This window comes from Lethenteron reissneri, chromosome 56 (assembly GCF_015708825.2).
Source record: "Lethenteron reissneri isolate LAM-NWPU_2019-01 chromosome 56, ASM1570882v1, whole genome shotgun sequence".
NCBI classification, from domain to species: Eukaryota; Metazoa; Chordata; class Hyperoartia; order Petromyzontiformes; family Petromyzontidae; genus Lethenteron; species Lethenteron reissneri.
Genome location: NC_083834.1, coordinates 9,498,914 through 9,516,770, shown reverse-complemented (window position 1 = coordinate 9,516,770; position 17,857 = coordinate 9,498,914). Strand labels below are relative to the sequence as shown.

Genomic DNA, 17,857 nt, shown 5'->3' with positions numbered 1-17,857 from the left:
GCATTTATATTTAGTTATTTACGCGATCTAACCCAAAAAAACCTCTGTTTCGGATTCCTCCAGGATAAATACAAGATTCTGATTCTCAAGTCACGCACGTGTGGCTGGCGCTCAGACGCGGGCCTACATTTTGTTTGTGAACTTTGTGCGCTACTCGGCAGCCTTCTGCGATTTTGCTTTGTGCGCCCTTTTTGTGCAACGCATCTACTACTACCGCACAAAGCGAGATCATCTTTTTTTTATGATGAATTGTATAATGCTGATAGGGTTGCCACCTGTTTTATAGTTCGTGAATTCGCGTCTGTGTTCGGGTGGCAGGGAATTGATTTGTACCGAAATACGGGGCCGGTATTGTGGGGAGATGTTAACTACCTCGCCTGGCATACAGGAGGTTGCGAGCCCGATCCCGACCCTGACGCCTGCTGCTGCTGCTGTCTATTTGGAGTTTGCGTGTTCTTTCTCTCATCATCACCATCATCACGGTGGCTAGGAGATGTTAACTACCTCGCCAGGTATACAGGAGGTCGTGGGTTCGATCCCGACCCTGACGCCTGCTGCTGCTGTATATTTAGAGTTTGCGTCTCTCTCTCTCCCCGTGGTGGCGTGGATTTTTTTTCTCCGGGTCCTCCACGTTTCCCCTCCACATTTAGAAACGTGCGTTTGAACTATTTCAATTATTTTTCTGCGATAAGTGTCCAAATAATTCGCCGCTTTGTTGAGCTATAATTTGTGACCAGGTCGATTTAGAAAAATAGGTTAATACCTCGGTGGGCTTTGCCTGGTAGGATGGCGATGATCTTGATTTGAAGCTTTCGTGATTGCAGGAAGCCATATACTCTTTGGTTCTTTCGGTAAAGTCACGTAGGTAGAAACATAAAATAAATCACGACGTTTCGGGCGCAACACAAGCGCCCATCATCAGCAGCAGGCCACGCTTTCCCACCTGATGACGGACGCTTGTGTTGCGCCCGAAACGTCGTGATTTATTTTATTTTATACCCACGTGACTTTACCGAAAGAACCACAGAGTAAGGCTGGGGATAGTTTAGTGTTGTATGTGTTTGTGTGTTGGGTGATTTGTTCACCTTTCTTGTACTTTGCACTCGTATCGTGTGTGTTGCACTGTTTGTTGTTGTTACATTCTTACCCCGTGCCCCGACTGGACATCTGTGAATAAAAAGCTTTATAGCTCATCTGATTCCTTTAGTATAATTACAGATGTGTATTCTGATTCTGAAGTGTATTCCCGACTGCACACTTTTGACATTACAGGAAAGGGCGACTCGAAACACCCCCCGGTGTTTGTCCCGGTTTGAGCTGTGGAAAAAGTGGCAAGCCTGATAGCTGGCAATGTCTTTCATCAGAATCTCCTCGACAGACCTGTTCTCCACCTGAGGACGGCTGCTTGCGTTGTGGCCGAAACGTCGTGAGAATTATTTTATTATGTTTTATTATTTATTATTTTATTATTTACATTCTACATGACTTTACCGAAAGAACCAAGAAGATGAATCCCTGAAGTCACGAAAGCTTTAAATTGTCTTTCATCATGTCAGCATGATGAAAGCTCGTTGGCGTCTGGGTTGACTCTGGACTTCACGTTAAGGCTCAACGCCCCAACACTCACCCACCACTCACCCACCCAACACTCACCCACCCACCCAACACTCACCCACCCACAAACCCAACACTCACCCACCCACCCAACACTCACCCACCCACCCAACACTCTCCCACCCACCCACTCACCCACCCACCCAACACTCTCCCACCCACCCACTCACCCACCCACCCAACACTCACCCACCCACTCACCCACCCACCCAACACTCACCCACCCACCCAACACTCTCCCACCCACCCACTCACCCACCCACCCAACACTCACCCACCCACCACTCATCGACTGACACCGCCCCACCCACACGCCCCGCCTCCCAGGCCCCCTACAAACGTCTCCACCCGGCGCGCGGACCGACCCGACTGCACTGAGCGCTCTCTCTCTCGAGCAGCAGCAGCAGCACCACCAGCACCATCACCACCAGTAGCAGCACCACCATCACCACCACCAGCAGCACCACCATCACCAGTAGCAGCAGCACCAGCAGCAGCTGCAGCACCACCACCAGCACCACCACCAGTAGCGGCACCACCAGCAGCAGCACCACTAGTAGCAGCAGCAGCAGCACCACCACCACTAGCAGCACCACCACCACTACCAGCACCACCAGCCCCACCACCATCACCACCACCACCAGCACCACCACCACTACCACCACCACCACCATCACCACCACGAGCAGCACCACCACCACCAGCACCACCAGCACCACCATCACCACCACCACTACCACCACCACCACTACCACCAGCACCACCACCACTACCATCACCACCAGCACCACTACCAGCACCAGCACGATGCTGTTCCGCGTCCTATCGACGGTGGCTCGCAAGCGGCTTCAGGGCGAGTCGGCCCCCCTGGGGGTCCTCCCGGGCCCCTGGCCCGTGACACCTGCACCAGCGCCGACGACGATGAGTGCCGGCGAGGCAGCCAGGGCCATGGCCAGCAGCTGCAGGCAAGGAGGAGGTGGTGGGGACGATGATGTTCACGGTAAGGAGAGAGGCTCTGATCGGTCTCCGTTGCCCTTCTCCCAGGGTGTCTCGTCTCAATGTCCTCTGTCCTTGAATCTCCATCCCGAACCATTTTGTCGAATCTTTGCGCGTCGTCGTCATCGTCGTCATCATCTTTATCGTCGTCGTCGTCATCATCAGCCACGCTGAATCGGCTGCTGGATGAAGGCATCACCCCCAAGTCGTCGCCACCTCTCACGATCCGGCGATGCAACGATCCACTCGGCGCTTGTGCCCCGCACCACGAGTGGATGTCAGCATCGCTCCGTCTCCTCCACCGTGGTGGTACTCGCGGGCGCGTTGTCACTGCGCTGGCGAGATGTTAACTACCTCGCCCGGTGTACAGGAGGTCGTGGGTTCGATCTCGACCCTGACGCCTGCTGCTGTATATTTGGAGTTTGCGTGTCTCTCTCTCATCATTATCACGGTGGCTAGGAGATATTAACTACCTCGTCCGGTATACAGGAGGTCGTGGGTTCGATCTCGACCTTGACGCCTGCTGCTGTGTATTTGGAGTTTGCGTGTCTTTCTCTCTCATCATCATCACGGTGGCTAGGAGATGTTAACTCCCTCGCCTGGTATACAGGAGGTCGTGGGTTCGATCTTGACCCTGACGCCTGCTGCTGTATATTTGGAGTTTGCGTGTCTCTCTCTCTCATCATCACGGTGGCTAGGAGATATTAACTACCTCGCCTGGTGTACAGGAGGTCGTGGGTTCGATCTCGACCCTGACGCCTGCTGCTGCTGTATATTTGGAGTTTGCGTATCTCTCTCTCATCATCATCACGGTGGCTAGGAGATATTAACTACCTCGCCTGGTGTACAGGAGGTCGTGGGTTCGATCTCGACCCTGACGCCTGCTGCTGCTGTATATTTGGAGTTTGCGTATCTCTCTCTCATCATCATCACGTGGCTAGGAGATGTTAACTACCTCGCCTGGTATACAGGAGGTCGTGGGTTCGATCTCGACCCTGACGCCTGCTGCTGCTGTGTATTTGGAGTTTGTGTGTCTCTCTCTCTCCCCGTGGTCGCGCAGCATTTTCTCCGGGTCCTCCAGATTTCCCCTCCACATTTAGAATCCTACATCACGCGTTTCCAGTATTTGTCTGCAGTACATTTCTACACGATGACAAGCCACTTCGTTGGGCTATCATTTGCGATAGCCCAGCTCGCCTCTGAAAGAACAGCCACATGGCTCAGTGGGTCTTACCTGGTAGAATACAAATGGTAAATACTAATAGTGATTATTAAATGGTAAACAGTAATAGTGATTATTAAATGGTAAACAGTAATACTGTAGTTAGTCATTGGCTGCTCCGTCATTCCTCTCGACACTCGGTCATCATCCCTTCTAGCCGCGACGCGTCTTGCCCAAGCTCTGCGGACCTGCGTATGTGTGTGTGTACTCTTGAACTTCTTTCGCACCGTACGTAGCCAACCGTGCTGATGAAGCTAGTGGTAATCACTGTGTACTCAAATTGTAAATGTTGTGGCTTGGCTCTCCAACACACCAGTGTGTTGCTGTACTAGTGACGAATTGGCACGTTCTGGTTACGTGACAAACCTCACTAGTTGGCTGTGTCGGGTGGAGATGAGTTTACTACACATTTACATTTCCGCGACCTAACCCCCAAACAAACCTGACCGTGAACATGAAGTCAAGTGAAAGAGTTCCGGTAACAATATTTAACACCAATGGCGACTTGTCTTCAAAGTTCGCACCGTTCAATCGTTGCAAGGTTCCATTAAGGAACGTACGCACGTGCGTGTGTGTATGTATGCTGACCTTCTTTCGCACCGTACGTAGCCAACCGTGCTAATCGGAGAAAGTGTCTTGCGAGAGTCGGAAGGGGGCTGGAGGTAAAATTGCTAAACGGGGTCCGTATAATTTGCGCGATTTGCATCACCGGCTGAACTCATATACATCGCGGGGTGGTCACCAGAGCAGAGTGCACGAGAGACGCACGCAGATCGTATCGCTACCCACTCTGTTTAGCGTTCAAAATTGGCTTAAAGTTTGTTTAACATTGGCTGCGTCATGCCCCCCCCACCCAGCCATTTAAACACGGTCACGCAACAGCAGTGTTCGTAATTGCAAGGGCCGAGGGCCACTGACGGCCCCTGATGGCCTCTGGTGCCCCCCCCCCCGACAATACACAAATAGTAAAAACACCGCCCCCCCACCCCATCATCATCATCATCGTGCTGCTGTCAAACCCCCCAATGGTTTCAAACGTGTGGCGGCACGCTCACACACCGGTGATGATGTCTCATCGGCAGAAAGTGCCCTCCGCCCACGACCCCCGAGTCCCACTCACAGAGCACCCGCCCGTGCGTGGCGTTGTCCGCGCCTGCAGGCAGAGTGGCGCAGAGGGTGCCCGGATACCATCCCAGCGTCGTGGACAGGAAGCTGCTGCTGTGGGCCGGCCGCTTCAAGCGAGAGGACGACATCCCGGAGGTGGTCACGTGAGTCTCACGCCCGCCGCGGACACCGCCCGCGAACGGACAACCGTTGAGCCGGAAATCGCGGACCTAGCCGGAATTCGGGGTGACGGTGGAATTCATGGATAAGCCGGAATTCGAGATTAAGGCAGAATTCGGGGTGAAGCCGGAATTCATTGGTAAGCCGGAATTCGGAGTTAAGCCGGAATCCATGGGTAAGCCGGAATTCATTGGTAAGCCGGAATTTGCGGTTAATCCAGAATTCACAGTTATGCTGGAATTCATGGGTAAGCTAGAATTCGCGGGTTAGCCGGAGATCATGATTAAGTTGGCATCTTTTGAGTTTCCGCCAGCCGCAATCATCTCGAGCGCCAAGGTCTTCTTTCCCAAACTATGATTATTCCACCATTGGAACCTCATTTGCCAGTAAAAAATATAATTGTTTTTTTACCCTTCTATCTGGCAACAAAACTGACACCTTTTTTACAAGGAGTCATGTTTACATAGACCACAATACCTGCAGTCATAATGCAAACAAAAAACATAACTTTTTGTAAAAATGGTGTCAGTTTTGTTGCCAGATAGAAGGGTAAAAAAACAATTATCACTATGATTATTCTTTTGGCCGCTCACATCGACGTAGACCTGTCATTGTACATCGAGTAGGTGGCTGAGTCCTAGGCGATCGCGTCAGTAGTAGCGGGAGTGGTGCATCATAGTCGTGATTTCGCTCCGTGGTTCCGTTCTCGAGGCGACTGTGGTCACCCTCACACCGCGACAGAGTTCGGTTTATTTTTTCTCTCTCCGCGTATTCACCTCCCTGTTTCACATTGCCCACCACGACCCTTGGCACAAATGAACGAACGACGACCGGCGGAGGACGTCCCCCAATTCACCGAAGGTTTCGAGGCCAAAGGATCGTGGCCAAAGGTGCCAACCACAGCCACAGCGGACGCGATGTCGTGTGAGAGAGAGAGACGGAGGGGGGTTAATCCTGCGGGAAGCAGCTTGCATGTAGGATTGAGGCTCTGACATCCGCAAGAGGCCTGCTTGTATCAACGCGACATAAACACACCGAATATCATCACCCTTTGCCACTCCTCTACGACCATGCGTCCTGTGTTTTGCTTCTTTGCAGGATGTCTTGTATACACAGGAGAAAATGTCAACGTGTGCAACACGTTCGAAAATGAGCATTTGTTTCACGCAAGCGGTGGAAATGCCACAGTCCGATGCTGCCGCTCAGTATATTTATCAGGGGAAATTACGCGAGCAATAGATGGCGCTTTAAAAAAAATTTTTACGTGTCACCTTAGGGCACACGAGCGAAGGGTTGGAACATCTCCACGATGCCCCCCCCCCCCCCGGCTCTCAAGCGCATGAGAAGTAAATGTTGAGGACAACGTGTGGAAGAGAGGGGTCACGTTGGCGCGTGTTTGTTTTTCCACCGCACTTCAGCCTCGCGCCTTTCCTTCTGGAGCGTTTTAACTTCACGAAGCGAGTTCATAAAACGGCGCGGGGCATTCGCTCTGAGCCCCGCGATCTCCCTTCTCAACAACAACGACGACGACAAATCCGTGGACAAACGCAAAGACCCCCCCACTCCCGTGTAGCCTTCACAGACTGTTGGGGCAAGTGTCGCTGGCGAGAGTGCGGGCAGACCAGCACCACGCCCGGCCCGCCCGGCGGTGACCAGGTCCTCATTCATGGCTGAGTCGACCTAGAGGATGCCCAGTTACCGGTTTCACTAATTTTGACCGGTAATGGGATTCGGGCAGCCGGGCCTCGTAGCGCAGTGCCCTAACCCCTGCACCACCGCTCCCCTAGCAAGATAAAGATCCCCTGCATAGCCTTGATAGACTTTTGGGCGCCACGGTGGCTAGGAGATGTCAACTACCTCGCCTGGTATGCAGGAGGCCGTGGGTTCGATCCCCACCTTGACACCTGCTGCTGTATATTTGGAGTTTGCGTGTCTCTCTCTCTCTCCCCGTGGTCACGTGGATTTTTCTCCGGGTCATCCGGTTTTTCCCTCCACATTTAGAAAAATCACGCGTTTGGAGTGTGTGTCTGCTGCTAAACACCTCCACACGATGATGGGCCACCTCGCTGAGCTTTCATTTGTGATATCCAGGTCGCTTCTGACGAAGCGCTGTTCAGCTCAGTGGGCCTTACCTGATCAAATAAAACGTAAACATAGCAAAACATATTCTGTGGGGTAAGCGCTGTTAGCGAGTACATACAGACACACAAACACACAAACATACAGACACACAAACACACACAAACACACAAACACACAGACACACACAGACACACACAGACACACAAACACACAGACACACACACACACGCGCGCACGCACGGGCAGGGCGAAGGGAAACAAACTCGTTGTAATTTTAGACGCTACGTGCGTGCGTTCATGTCAAGTCCCAGAAGGAATTGTTTATTTGTAAATTTACAGCAGGAAATTTACAACAGGCGCGGTGGGGGGTGGGGGGTTGGGAAGCCGTCAGGCGTCTTGGCCGTCTCTTTTGTTTAAAGACAAATCGGGAGAATTGGGGGGCGATTGGCCTGGACCTCGCGTTGTGCCCTCTCTCACTGCACCCCCCCTCTCACTGCCCCCCCCTCTCTCACTGCCCCCCCCTCACCCACTGCCCCCCCCTCTCCCACTGCCCCCCCCCTCTCTCACTGCCCCCCCCCTCTCACTGCCCCCCCTCTCACTGCCCCCCCTCTCACTGCCCCCCCTCTCCCACTGCCCCCCCCTCTCTCACTGCCCCCCCCCTCTCTCACCGCTACCCCCACCGGACGGGGGTGGGGGGCTCCACGCCAAACTGACCCCGGGGGTCACGGGGAGGTCGCGACAGCGAGCGCGAGTGACGCTGGGGAGTGACGCTGGGAGTGTTGTTGGGAGTGACGCTGGGAGTGACGCTGGGAGTGACGCTGGGGAGTGTTGTTGGGAGTGACGCTGGGAGTGACGCTGGGAGTGACGCTGGGAGTGTTGTTGGGAGTGACGCTGGGGAGTGTTGTTGGGAGTGACGCTGGGAGTGACACTGGGAGTGTTGCTGGGAGTGTTGCTGGGAGTGTTGCTGGTGCTGCGTTCTCTCTCTCCGAGTCTCTCCGAGTCTCACAAACAAGGAAGGGGCGGTGACTGCAGCAGCAGCAGCAGTCGGAGCGACGTAAAATCGGCGTCGTGGACCTCTCCTCCCCTGCCACTGAGCGTGGGAGCGCAGCTTCATATTTTTCATATTTGCGAAACGTTTAAACAAATAACTTTCATTTTTATTTTTAAAAAGCAGAGACACAGCGATGCATTGCCAAGTTATCTCCTGCAGTGAGACCACCAACCCCCTCCCTCCTCCCCCCCGCCCCCCCTCTGGTCCTGATCACGGGAGAGGATCGGAGTCGTCTCAGGGGGCCCCTGTGGGTGGCTGGGAGACCACGCGGGTTGCACCACGAGGGGCTGTGGTTGGGAGCCTCCAGTGGTGGCAACTTGCACGGGTGGGGGGGGCGGTCAGTTGAACTGGTTCACGAACTGTTGACTATACTCGGTAAAGTCACGTGGGTATAAAATAAATCACGACGTTTCGGGCGCAACACAAGCGTCCGTCATCAGGTGGGAGAGCGTGGCCTGCTGCTGATGCAGACTGTCTTAAAAGGTTTGTCACCCGAGTCGCCACACATCCACGCGTCCGTCTCGCGTCGTAATCCGATCAGCGCCAGACGCGTCGCGCACCCGGCCCCAGCCACCCGCCGAAGTTTTGCCCTCTGAGCGAATGAACTCCCACAGATCCCACGCATCGCATGGACACCCCGACAGGCCCCGACGTGGGGAGGGGGAAGGGGCACAGCCGTAGAAGAGGAACGGTGGAGCAGTAGAGGAAGCGGCGACGAGAGACTCCGTCACCTTCCGCCGCCCTCTGTTATATTAATAAATAATGATTATATAATGACTATATTAAATTTCGATTTAAAGCTTTCGTGACTGCAGGGATTCAACTTCTTGGTTCTTTCGGTAAAGTCACGTAGAAGGGAAGTAATAAAATAATAAAAATAAAACATAATAAGACAATTCTCACGACGTTTCGGCCACAACGCAAGCAGCCGTCCTCAGGTGAAAACCAGGTCCGTCGAGGCGACAGAGTCTGAATGAAACAGCACACGAGCTTGGAGCATATATATAAGCTGGGCGCATTGACAAAGGAATTTGCATATCAAAAGGAATTTAGCATATTTATGGGAAATGCAGGAATGTGATTAGTACTGCATATGCATGTGCATTATGCAGGATTAACAGCATCAAAGGGAGCTGCAGTTACTGCTGCTGCTGCAGTTGCTGCTGCTGCAGTTTCTGCTGCTGCAGTTGCTGCTGCTGCAGTTGCTGCTGCTGCTGTTACTGCTGCTGCTGCACTTGCTGCTGCTGCTGCAGTTGCTACCTTATCCATTTTAATATAACACTATGTATTATTCTACCCACCCTAATGTGTATCACACTGCTATATGTTTACTATACAATTGCGACACCATACATTACTCTGCACACTGCACCATGCCAGTGAGTGGAACGCGGTCTGAAAGTCACCGTAAACGTGAACACAATCAGTTAAGATCCGAAATGGTTTATTACGTCCTTCCAATGATTGCTAAGCCAGAATCCATCTTCTCGGTTGAAATTGTCTCTGTGTTTGTATATGTGGATCGCCTCATGAACGAATCTCTCATGATAGCCAGATGGCTTGCAGAGAACCTCTGTCTTGGAGAAGTCAATATCATGTGAGCCCACTGAGTTGTAACAGTGATCTGCCACGGCTGAGGTGTTTGTCCTACCGTGTTTCAGGTCTGCCTTATGTTCACGGATGCGGTCCGAGACATGTCGTTTGGTTTCTCCAATGTAACTGCTACCACAGAGGCAACTTAGTTTGTAGACGCCAGGGTACTGTATGTCTGGAACCACATCTTTTACAGACGGGACCAGATCACGGATTTTATGTACTGTGTTGAATCGGACCTGGATCTTGTGTTTAATCAGGATTTTGGAGATCTTTTTTGTGACCCCAGCAATGTAGGTTAAGGTGATGGTCTTGAAAGGCTCCTCAACAGGATCCTTCTTGATGGTTGGAGTGATGGCTTTGCGGATTGTGTAGTCGGAGTAACCATTAGCCTTAAGAGCTTGGCGTACGTGTTTGAGTTCACTGGAAATGTGTTCATGGTCGGAGATGCATTGGGCTCTATGATATAGAGTCTTGATGAGGGAATTCTTCTGGGATGGATGGTGGTGGGAATCCGGTTTTAGATAAGCATCCGTGTGGGTGGCTTTCCTGTAGACAGAGTGGCTCATTGAACCATCAGGTCTCCTTTTGATTAGGACATCCAAAAAGGGTAGCTTGCCATCATTTTCGACTTCCATGGTGAATCTGATGGCTGGGTGTATGGAATTGATGTGGTCGAGAAATTGGTCTAGAGCAGGCCGGCCATGTGGCCAGATGACAAAAGTGTCGTCTACGTACCTCTTCCATAAGGTCGGGCGTAGAGTGGCAGTCTGGATGGCGTCCGTCTCAAATTTCTCCATGAAGATGTTGGCTACAACCGGAGATAGGGGGGAGCCCATTGGGGTGCCCTCAATTTGCTTGTAGAAGGTTCCATTCCAGGTGAAGTATGTATTGGTTAAGCAGTGTCTCACCAGGGGGGGTACCCCAGCATTCAGTCCTTGATGAACCAAGTCTTCAATGATTGCGATGGTGTCAGGCACAGGCACCTTGGTGAACAAGGAAACCACATCAAAACTGACAAGCAGGTCGTCTGGGGACAGGGCAATCCCCTTGATTGTCGATACCAGGTCAGTAGAGTTTAGTACTGCAGAGGTGGTTTTTCCAGTGAAAGGCCGTAGGATTTCGGACAAAAAACGAGCCAGTTTGTAAGTGGGGGAGTTGATAGTAGAAACAATGGGACGAAGAGGTGTATCTTCTTTATGTATCTTTGGCAAGCCGTACAATCTTGGTGGCCTGGCTGCAGAAGGTTTCAACGAGAACTGTTTGGTCTGATCAATTAATGCGGTTGAAGCAGAAATGATGTTGTTGGTTTTGGAGACGAGGCTGTTGGTGGGGTCTCTTTTTATTTTTGTATAGCTGCCATCGTTGAGTAGTTCTTGAATTTTGTTGTTGTATTCTATTTTGTCCATGATGACAGTGGCATTGCCTTTGTCGGCTGAGAGGATGACAATGTCATCCCTCTTTTAGAGAGTAAATATATTCACCGAGGAAAGCCACACTGACTCCGTGGACGTTCTCAAGAGGGTCGTGCGTTGGCATGTTTCGCTTGAGAACCCGAAGGAAATTCCACTCACTCACTCTGACTCTGCTGAACAGCAGGAGGTCACACAAACTCCACTCACTCATCGTGCAGACCAGGGGGAGATCACACAAACTCCACTCACTTACTCTCACCATGCAGATCAGGGGGAGATCACAAAAACTCCACTCACTTACTCTCACTGTGCTGATCGGGAGGAGATCACACAAACCCCACTCACTCACTCTCACCGTGCAGACAGGAGGAGATCACACAAACCCCACTCACTCTGACTCTGCTGAACAGCAGGATGTCACACAAACTCCACTCACTCATCGTGCAGACCAGAGGGAGATCACACAAACTCCACTCAGTCACTCTCACTGTGCTGATCAGGGGGAGATCACACAAACTCCACTCACTCACTCTCACCGTGCAGATCAGGGGGAGGTCACACAAACTCCACTCACTTACTCTCACCGTGCAGATCAGGGGGAGATCACACAAACTCCACTCACTCACTCTCACCGTGCAGATCAGGGGGAGGTCACACAAACTCCACTCACTTACTCTCACCATGCAGATCAGGGGGAGATCACACAAACTCCACTCACTCACTCTCACTATGTAGATCAGGGGGAGATCACACAAACTCCCTCCCCTACCCTCTCGTGATCCCCAAGTACTCCGTCTCTATCGCGTTCACTCATTCCTTAATCCTTGTAGCACGCCCCCCCCCCTGCCACCTACATATTTACATCCCTGCCACAGTTGTGTAAGCCGTGTCCAGCGTCTTGAGTGAAGACGCTCGCTATCTCTCTCTATATATCTTCTTCTATATATATAAAAGGGACATTTGTGAATAAGTGTGTCTGTTCGAAATGTTTAGCATACTTCCCAACATGCTACAAACTTGAAATTTGGCATGTGGGTAGCTTCCAGACTGTACACATTGCAAAAAGTATAAAAATAGACTTTTGTATATATATTTTTTTTGGGGAGGGGGGAAATAATGGATATAATGTATTGCACGGCAAGTGAGCGGTGACGTCACATCTGTGATGTCACCCGCATGCGGCAGCGTCACGCAGTGTGCCTGTGACGTCACCCCGCGTCGGCCGTGTATCCCGCACAAATGCGCGGCTCGGGGTGGGGGAGAGAAATGATGTCTATCTATACTAGGACTAAACTATTAATTTCCGTGCGAAGAACGGGTACACTTGCTAGTATAAACATACAATTAGGTCAGATCTAAACAAGGCGTCGTGAAGAAAAATAGATAAAGATCGCTGCTGAGATCCGGCGATGCGGCGAGAGGCAATTGTCAGTCCGCCGCTTTGTAAAATGAACTCGCGACCCTAAAGTGGGAGAGTCGCGCTCACGAGGACTCTTGCTGGGGGGGGTTGGGGGAGTTGCTGCGTTGAGATGTTCGTGCCGGTGCCATTGAAGCAGCGTTTGGCTCGTGGGAGCAACTCAGTAGGGCCGGAGGAAACCCCCCGGCACGTACGACGGGCGGACGCGCAATCTCGGAGCTCCGCGCAGTCCGAGTCCAATCGACATTCTCCAAATGCCACCTCAGAGGCCGGCGGCAGTTTGGAGATTAAACCTCTGCGTGATCCACCAAACCTGGCTTTAGAACCACCGTGACGCTCTGAGGTTTCGTTTGGCGACTGTCCACCATTCCCCCCGTTCCCCTGTTCCTCGTTCCTCCCGTTCCTCGTTCCCCATCCTTAAATGGACGCGCCGTCTCGCCTGCCCCAGGTACGAGATGGTGAACGTGGCTAAGAACAAGGTCCGCGTGAAGGTCTGCTACTTCATGATGCTGCTCACGATCATCGGATGCTTCGTCATGATCGCCTCCGGCAAGCAGGTGACCCTTCCGTGCGTCCTGCCATCGCGATATGGGTGCGGGGTGTGGGGGGATGTGGGGGGAAGGTCATTCGAGGGGATTCAATTTGCCCTCTGTGGTATCATCGGGGTCGCTGTTTCTTCATGTTCTGTAGACGTAGATGCCACTGGTTCTTCATGTTCTGCAGATGTAGATGCCACTGGTTCTTCATGTTCTGGAGATGTAGATGCCACTGGTTCTTCATGTTCTGCAGATGTAGATGCCACTGGTTCTTCATGTTCTGGAGATGTAGATGCCACTGGTTCTTCATGTTCTGCAGATGTAGATGCCACTGGTTCTTCATGTTCTGCAGATGTAGATGCCACTGGTTCTTCACGTTCTGCAGATGCCACTAGTTCTTCACGTTCTGTAGATGTAGATGCCACTGGTTCTTCACGTTCTGTAAACGCAGATGCCACTGGTTCTTGACGTTCAGCAGATGTAGATGCCGCTGCTGCCATCTATTGCGCGGCGGTTGAACTTACGACTCTCGGTCCGAACAGGCAACCTGGACGTACGGACCAGGTTTGTTCGTATCTCTGAAAGTTCGTAAGTCGAATGTTTGTAAGTCGAATGTTCGTAAGTCGAGTGTTCATAAGTAGACGAGTCCCTGTACTGGATGTGGTTTGCCGCGTGTGAACATATTTTCATTGACACGGAAACACCCGGCTTAAAATGATCGATTAAGCCCTGAATTCGAACAACCGTTGAGAGCCCGACCAATCAGCGGCGAGAGCCGCGGCAAGACCGGTGAGCGAGCTGCTCAGTCGTTGTCCACCACCACCAAAAAAGCAGAAGGAGGAGCTCCCAACAAGCGGAGTGAAAGACGTCGGACATCGTCGCGCCCCCAAACACGCGAAGAACTCCCCTGGAAGGGGAGAGCGACCGGAGAGCCGCCACAGCAAAGCAGCAGCCGGCGGCGGCAGCGGCGAAATTCGACAGCGGTGGCAGAGAACCGCGGTTTTTAGTCGCGGGTGGAACAAAACAAGCAGAAGACAACGATCCACCCGTGTAGCCTTAACAGACTGTTGGGGCAAGTGCTGTTAGCGAGCACCTGTGAAGGCCGGAACGGCACACGAGGGGGCGGGTGGCCAGCACCACGCCCGGCCGCCTTTGTCTCCCCAGCGGTGAGTCGACCTAGGGGAGGCCCAGGACCGGTTCAGATAATCGTCACTGGTGTTGGCCGTGAGCAGTGCGCTAACCGCCGCACCACCGCTCCCCTCGCACATACATACACACAGTACACACCCCGGGGCCTGTGTTTGAACCCAGGTTTTCAGCGACTCCTGGTGCCTCTGTGCTCCGGGACAAACACAAAGCGCCCTTACGAGCCCCGCCAGCCTCTCGTAGGCAATATTTATTTTTGTGCAAGTTCAGGAAATGCTTCGGACAATGCGGACTTGCATAATCATCCAATTGTTCGGCTTGCTGCGGGAAGCAGCAGCGCATTGTGTCCCTCCCCTTTGCGGGGGCGGGCGGGTGGGGGGGGGCAGAGCGGGGGAGGGGGCGGGGGGGGGCAGAGCGGGGGAGGGGGCGGGGGGGTCATCACCTCCATGAGGCCACCAGTCCCTTCGCACTCACAACTGACTCCCCTGTCATTACCTCCATGAGGCCACCAGTCCCTTCACACTTACAACTGACTCCCCTGTCATTACCTCCATGAGGCCACCAGTCCCTTCACACTTACAACTGACTCCCCTGTTATTACCTCCCGTGGCCACCAGTCCCTTCACACTCACAACTGACTCCCCTGTCATTACCTTCCGTGGCCACCAGTCCCTTCGCACTCACAACTGACTCCCCTGTCACTACCTCCCGTGGCCACCAGTCCCTTCACACTTACAACTGACTCCCCTGTTATTACCTCCCGTGGCCACCAGTCCCTTCACACTCACAACTGACTCCCCTGTCATTACCTTCCGTGGCCACCAGTCCCTTCGCACTCACAACTGATTCCCCTGTCATTACCTCCATGAGGCCACCAGTCCCTTCACACTCACAACTGATTCCCCTGTCATTACCTCCCGTGGCCACCAGTCCCTTCACACTCACAACTGATTTCCCTGTCATTACCTCCCGTGACCACTAGTCCCCTCACGGCTCACACTGCATGCAGGCTCTATTGTTATTACATCTGTAAAATTGGATTTCGTTGCCTACGTGATGCTTATGTTAAACTGTTTTTGTACAGCGTCTTCAGATGCAAATTGTATTTAGACGCAATATAAATTCACGTTTTATATATTTTTTTTTTACGGTGCAGGCTTTTGCGATCGATGTTTAGGATTCTATCGATGATTTTCGTTGGGGTCAGATCACAGCGTGAGTGAAATTCCGACGCGTCACATCTACGGCCTCCTCCACCCGGCACAGCTGAATAAATACATTTGGCTTCTGCTATACATTTCCACACGATTAAGCTATCATTTGTGATGGCCAGGTCGCTTCTGAACAAGTATAACCCGTAAAAACAAAGTTTTTCACTATAAATCCTTTATATGCGTGGCGGCTAGAGTCCTCTCGTCCTCTGGCTTGAGATGGCTGCCACCTATGGGTCAGATGATTGCATTGCACCATTAAGCAATTGGTAATTAAATATAATATTTTTGTCCTAAAAAGTGTAAAATTTTGGAAAAAATGTTTCACGAACATTAATTGTCACGCACAACGAGTCTGTGTGGAAAATGTCAGCTCGATTGGATCACGGAAAGTGGGTTAAAAAACGACTGAAAGATTTGCACGGTCCTAAGCAAGCAAGCGAACTTAATATAAAGGATTTAAAAATAAGCTCATATGCTCAGTCGGCCTTTACCTGGTACAAAATAAAAATACTTCAGTTATCTTTGTAAAGTGATTTGCTTACCTTTTCTATACTTTGCATTCTAACCATGTTCTTATATTGTTTGTCCTACTGGAAATCTGTGAAAAAAAGAGATTAAAATCTCATCGGATTCCTTCAGTGTGCGTAAAAGATTATGATTCTAATATTGTGCGCGTTACAAATTGCATCATGATCATTATTACGGTTATTGTTGTTGTTGTTATTCTTGGTTCTTTCGGTAAAGTCATGTAGAAGGGAAATAATAAAATAATATAAATATTAAACAATATTTTATTATTTCCCTTCTACGTGACTTTACCGAAAGAACCAAGAATATGAATCCCTGCAGTCACGAAAGCTTTAAATCAAAAGTTGTTGTTGTTGTTGTTACTCAACGTGCACCTCCTGCCGCCCGCATGACGACCCCACCCCCAGGCAGCGCAGCGCAACGAGTCCCTGACCGTGATGAACCTGGCCAAGAAGGCTGAGCGGCACGCGGAGGCTCTGCGCGAGAAGGACGCCATCACTGCCAAGAGCGGCTGAGCCACCCCCGGGGGGCCGGGCGACCCCGGGTCCTGTCGTCCAGCGGTGCTCTTTCCGTTGTTTGTGCGCGGAATTAGCGGCGGGAAACGTCTCGTCGGGCGGTGCTTTTCTGTTTTTAGTCGACGGCGGCCACGAGCGGCGGGCAGCACTGTGACACAACGGAACTGCGACGCGACTGAATTCACCGTAATGCAACACAACTCACGACTGAGGTCCCAATGAAGACGCAGGTCGGGATGACGTAGCAGCGTTCGCAGAGACAGCAGGGCACCGCAGAGACAGCAGGGCACCGCGAAAGACCAAAAAACACGGCGAATATATAAATGACATGGTGGTGGTGGTGATGATTCTGTTAATGCTGCGCAATTAACAATGCAATCTCAGCGAGAGAATGACGAATGCTGTGGTCGCGGTGTGGCTCGCTAACGGCAAGGTCGTAGCCAAACGTCATTGGCTGTGGACATTGCTGTTTGTATATTTGCCCGGCGGTCTCACTGCGGGACACGTCCACCCTCTTTCCCTTCCTCTGCACACCGTGGCCCAATTCTCCACTGGCACATTCGATCCGAGCCACCACGGGGGCCCTCACAGCCCGGCTGTTTTTTTTCCACTGGGCTAATTGCCAAGCCAAGTCAGAACCAAAACCGTGAAACTGCCAGGGGACATCTGCATCTGGCTCGGGGCCAAGCAGGGCCAGGAGAGCCACCAATCATTCCATGCGTTGCACAAGTTTGTCTGCAATCCTCTCACTGCGAGTGACGTCAGCGGCACGGCTCTGGTTCTGCGGTGGAAAATTCGCAGTGGCGCGTCGCGAGTCGTGCTTGGCTGGCTCGGCACAGCCCAAGCGTGGCTCGGGTTGTACGGCAGAAAGAAAAAAAAAAGAGGCATCAGCTTAAATGTGTTTTTGTTTGTTTCCCCGGCCTTTGTGTAACCAATTCAAGAAGCTTGTCACCTCTCACCCACTGTCCTCACTCAAGCCGCTGCCTGCTGCTGCTGCTGCCAATTTGCGTTACTGGTTTTAGTGCCTCTGGCTGAGCGGCATGAATAAATAATGCGAGGGTCCAATGAGAAGCAATATCTTGTTTACAAGGGTGGACGCAAGGATGTGAAAAGTGCATTGCGGTCCTTGAAGTGCCTGTTCGTCGCGGGGTATCTGACCTGCTTGCCTGTCCCGGGGCAGTCAACACACAAAGATGCGCGTGAATAAAAAACAAATGGAATGTCCTGCATCATTTGTTATCCTT

At 51.9% G+C, this 17,857-nt stretch overlaps 1 protein-coding gene across 1 annotated transcript; it reads left to right on the top strand.

Annotated features, from left to right (window-relative positions):
• The first annotated feature begins 1,994 nt into the window (after window positions 1-1,994).
• FAM162B (family with sequence similarity 162 member B) lies at window positions 1,995-17,833 on the top strand. Its single transcript, XM_061574890.1, has 4 exons — window positions 1,995-2,614; window positions 4,992-5,100; window positions 13,123-13,231; window positions 16,506-17,833. The coding sequence occupies exons 1-4, from the start codon at window positions 2,422-2,424 to the stop codon at window positions 16,611-16,613; spliced, it is 519 nt and encodes a 172-aa protein (XP_061430874.1). The 5' UTR covers window positions 1,995-2,421; the 3' UTR covers window positions 16,614-17,833.
• Window positions 17,834-17,857: the final 24 nt, after the last annotated feature.

What these genes read in the sequence shown, in the direction of transcription:
- FAM162B (XM_061574890.1), top strand. Translation starts at nt 2,422, where the DNA reads ATGCTGTTCCGCGTCCTATCGACGGTGGCTCGCAAGCGGCTTCAGGGC. An exon ending in TGGGGACGATGATGTTCACG is followed by an intron (nt 2,615 to 4,991) that starts GTAAGGAGAGAG and finishes CCGCGCCTGCAG; the next exon opens with GCAGAGTGGCGCAGAGGGTG. An exon ending in TGATCGCCTCCGGCAAGCAG is followed by an intron (nt 13,232 to 16,505) that starts GTGACCCTTCCG and finishes CCCCACCCCCAG; the next exon opens with GCAGCGCAGCGCAACGAGTC.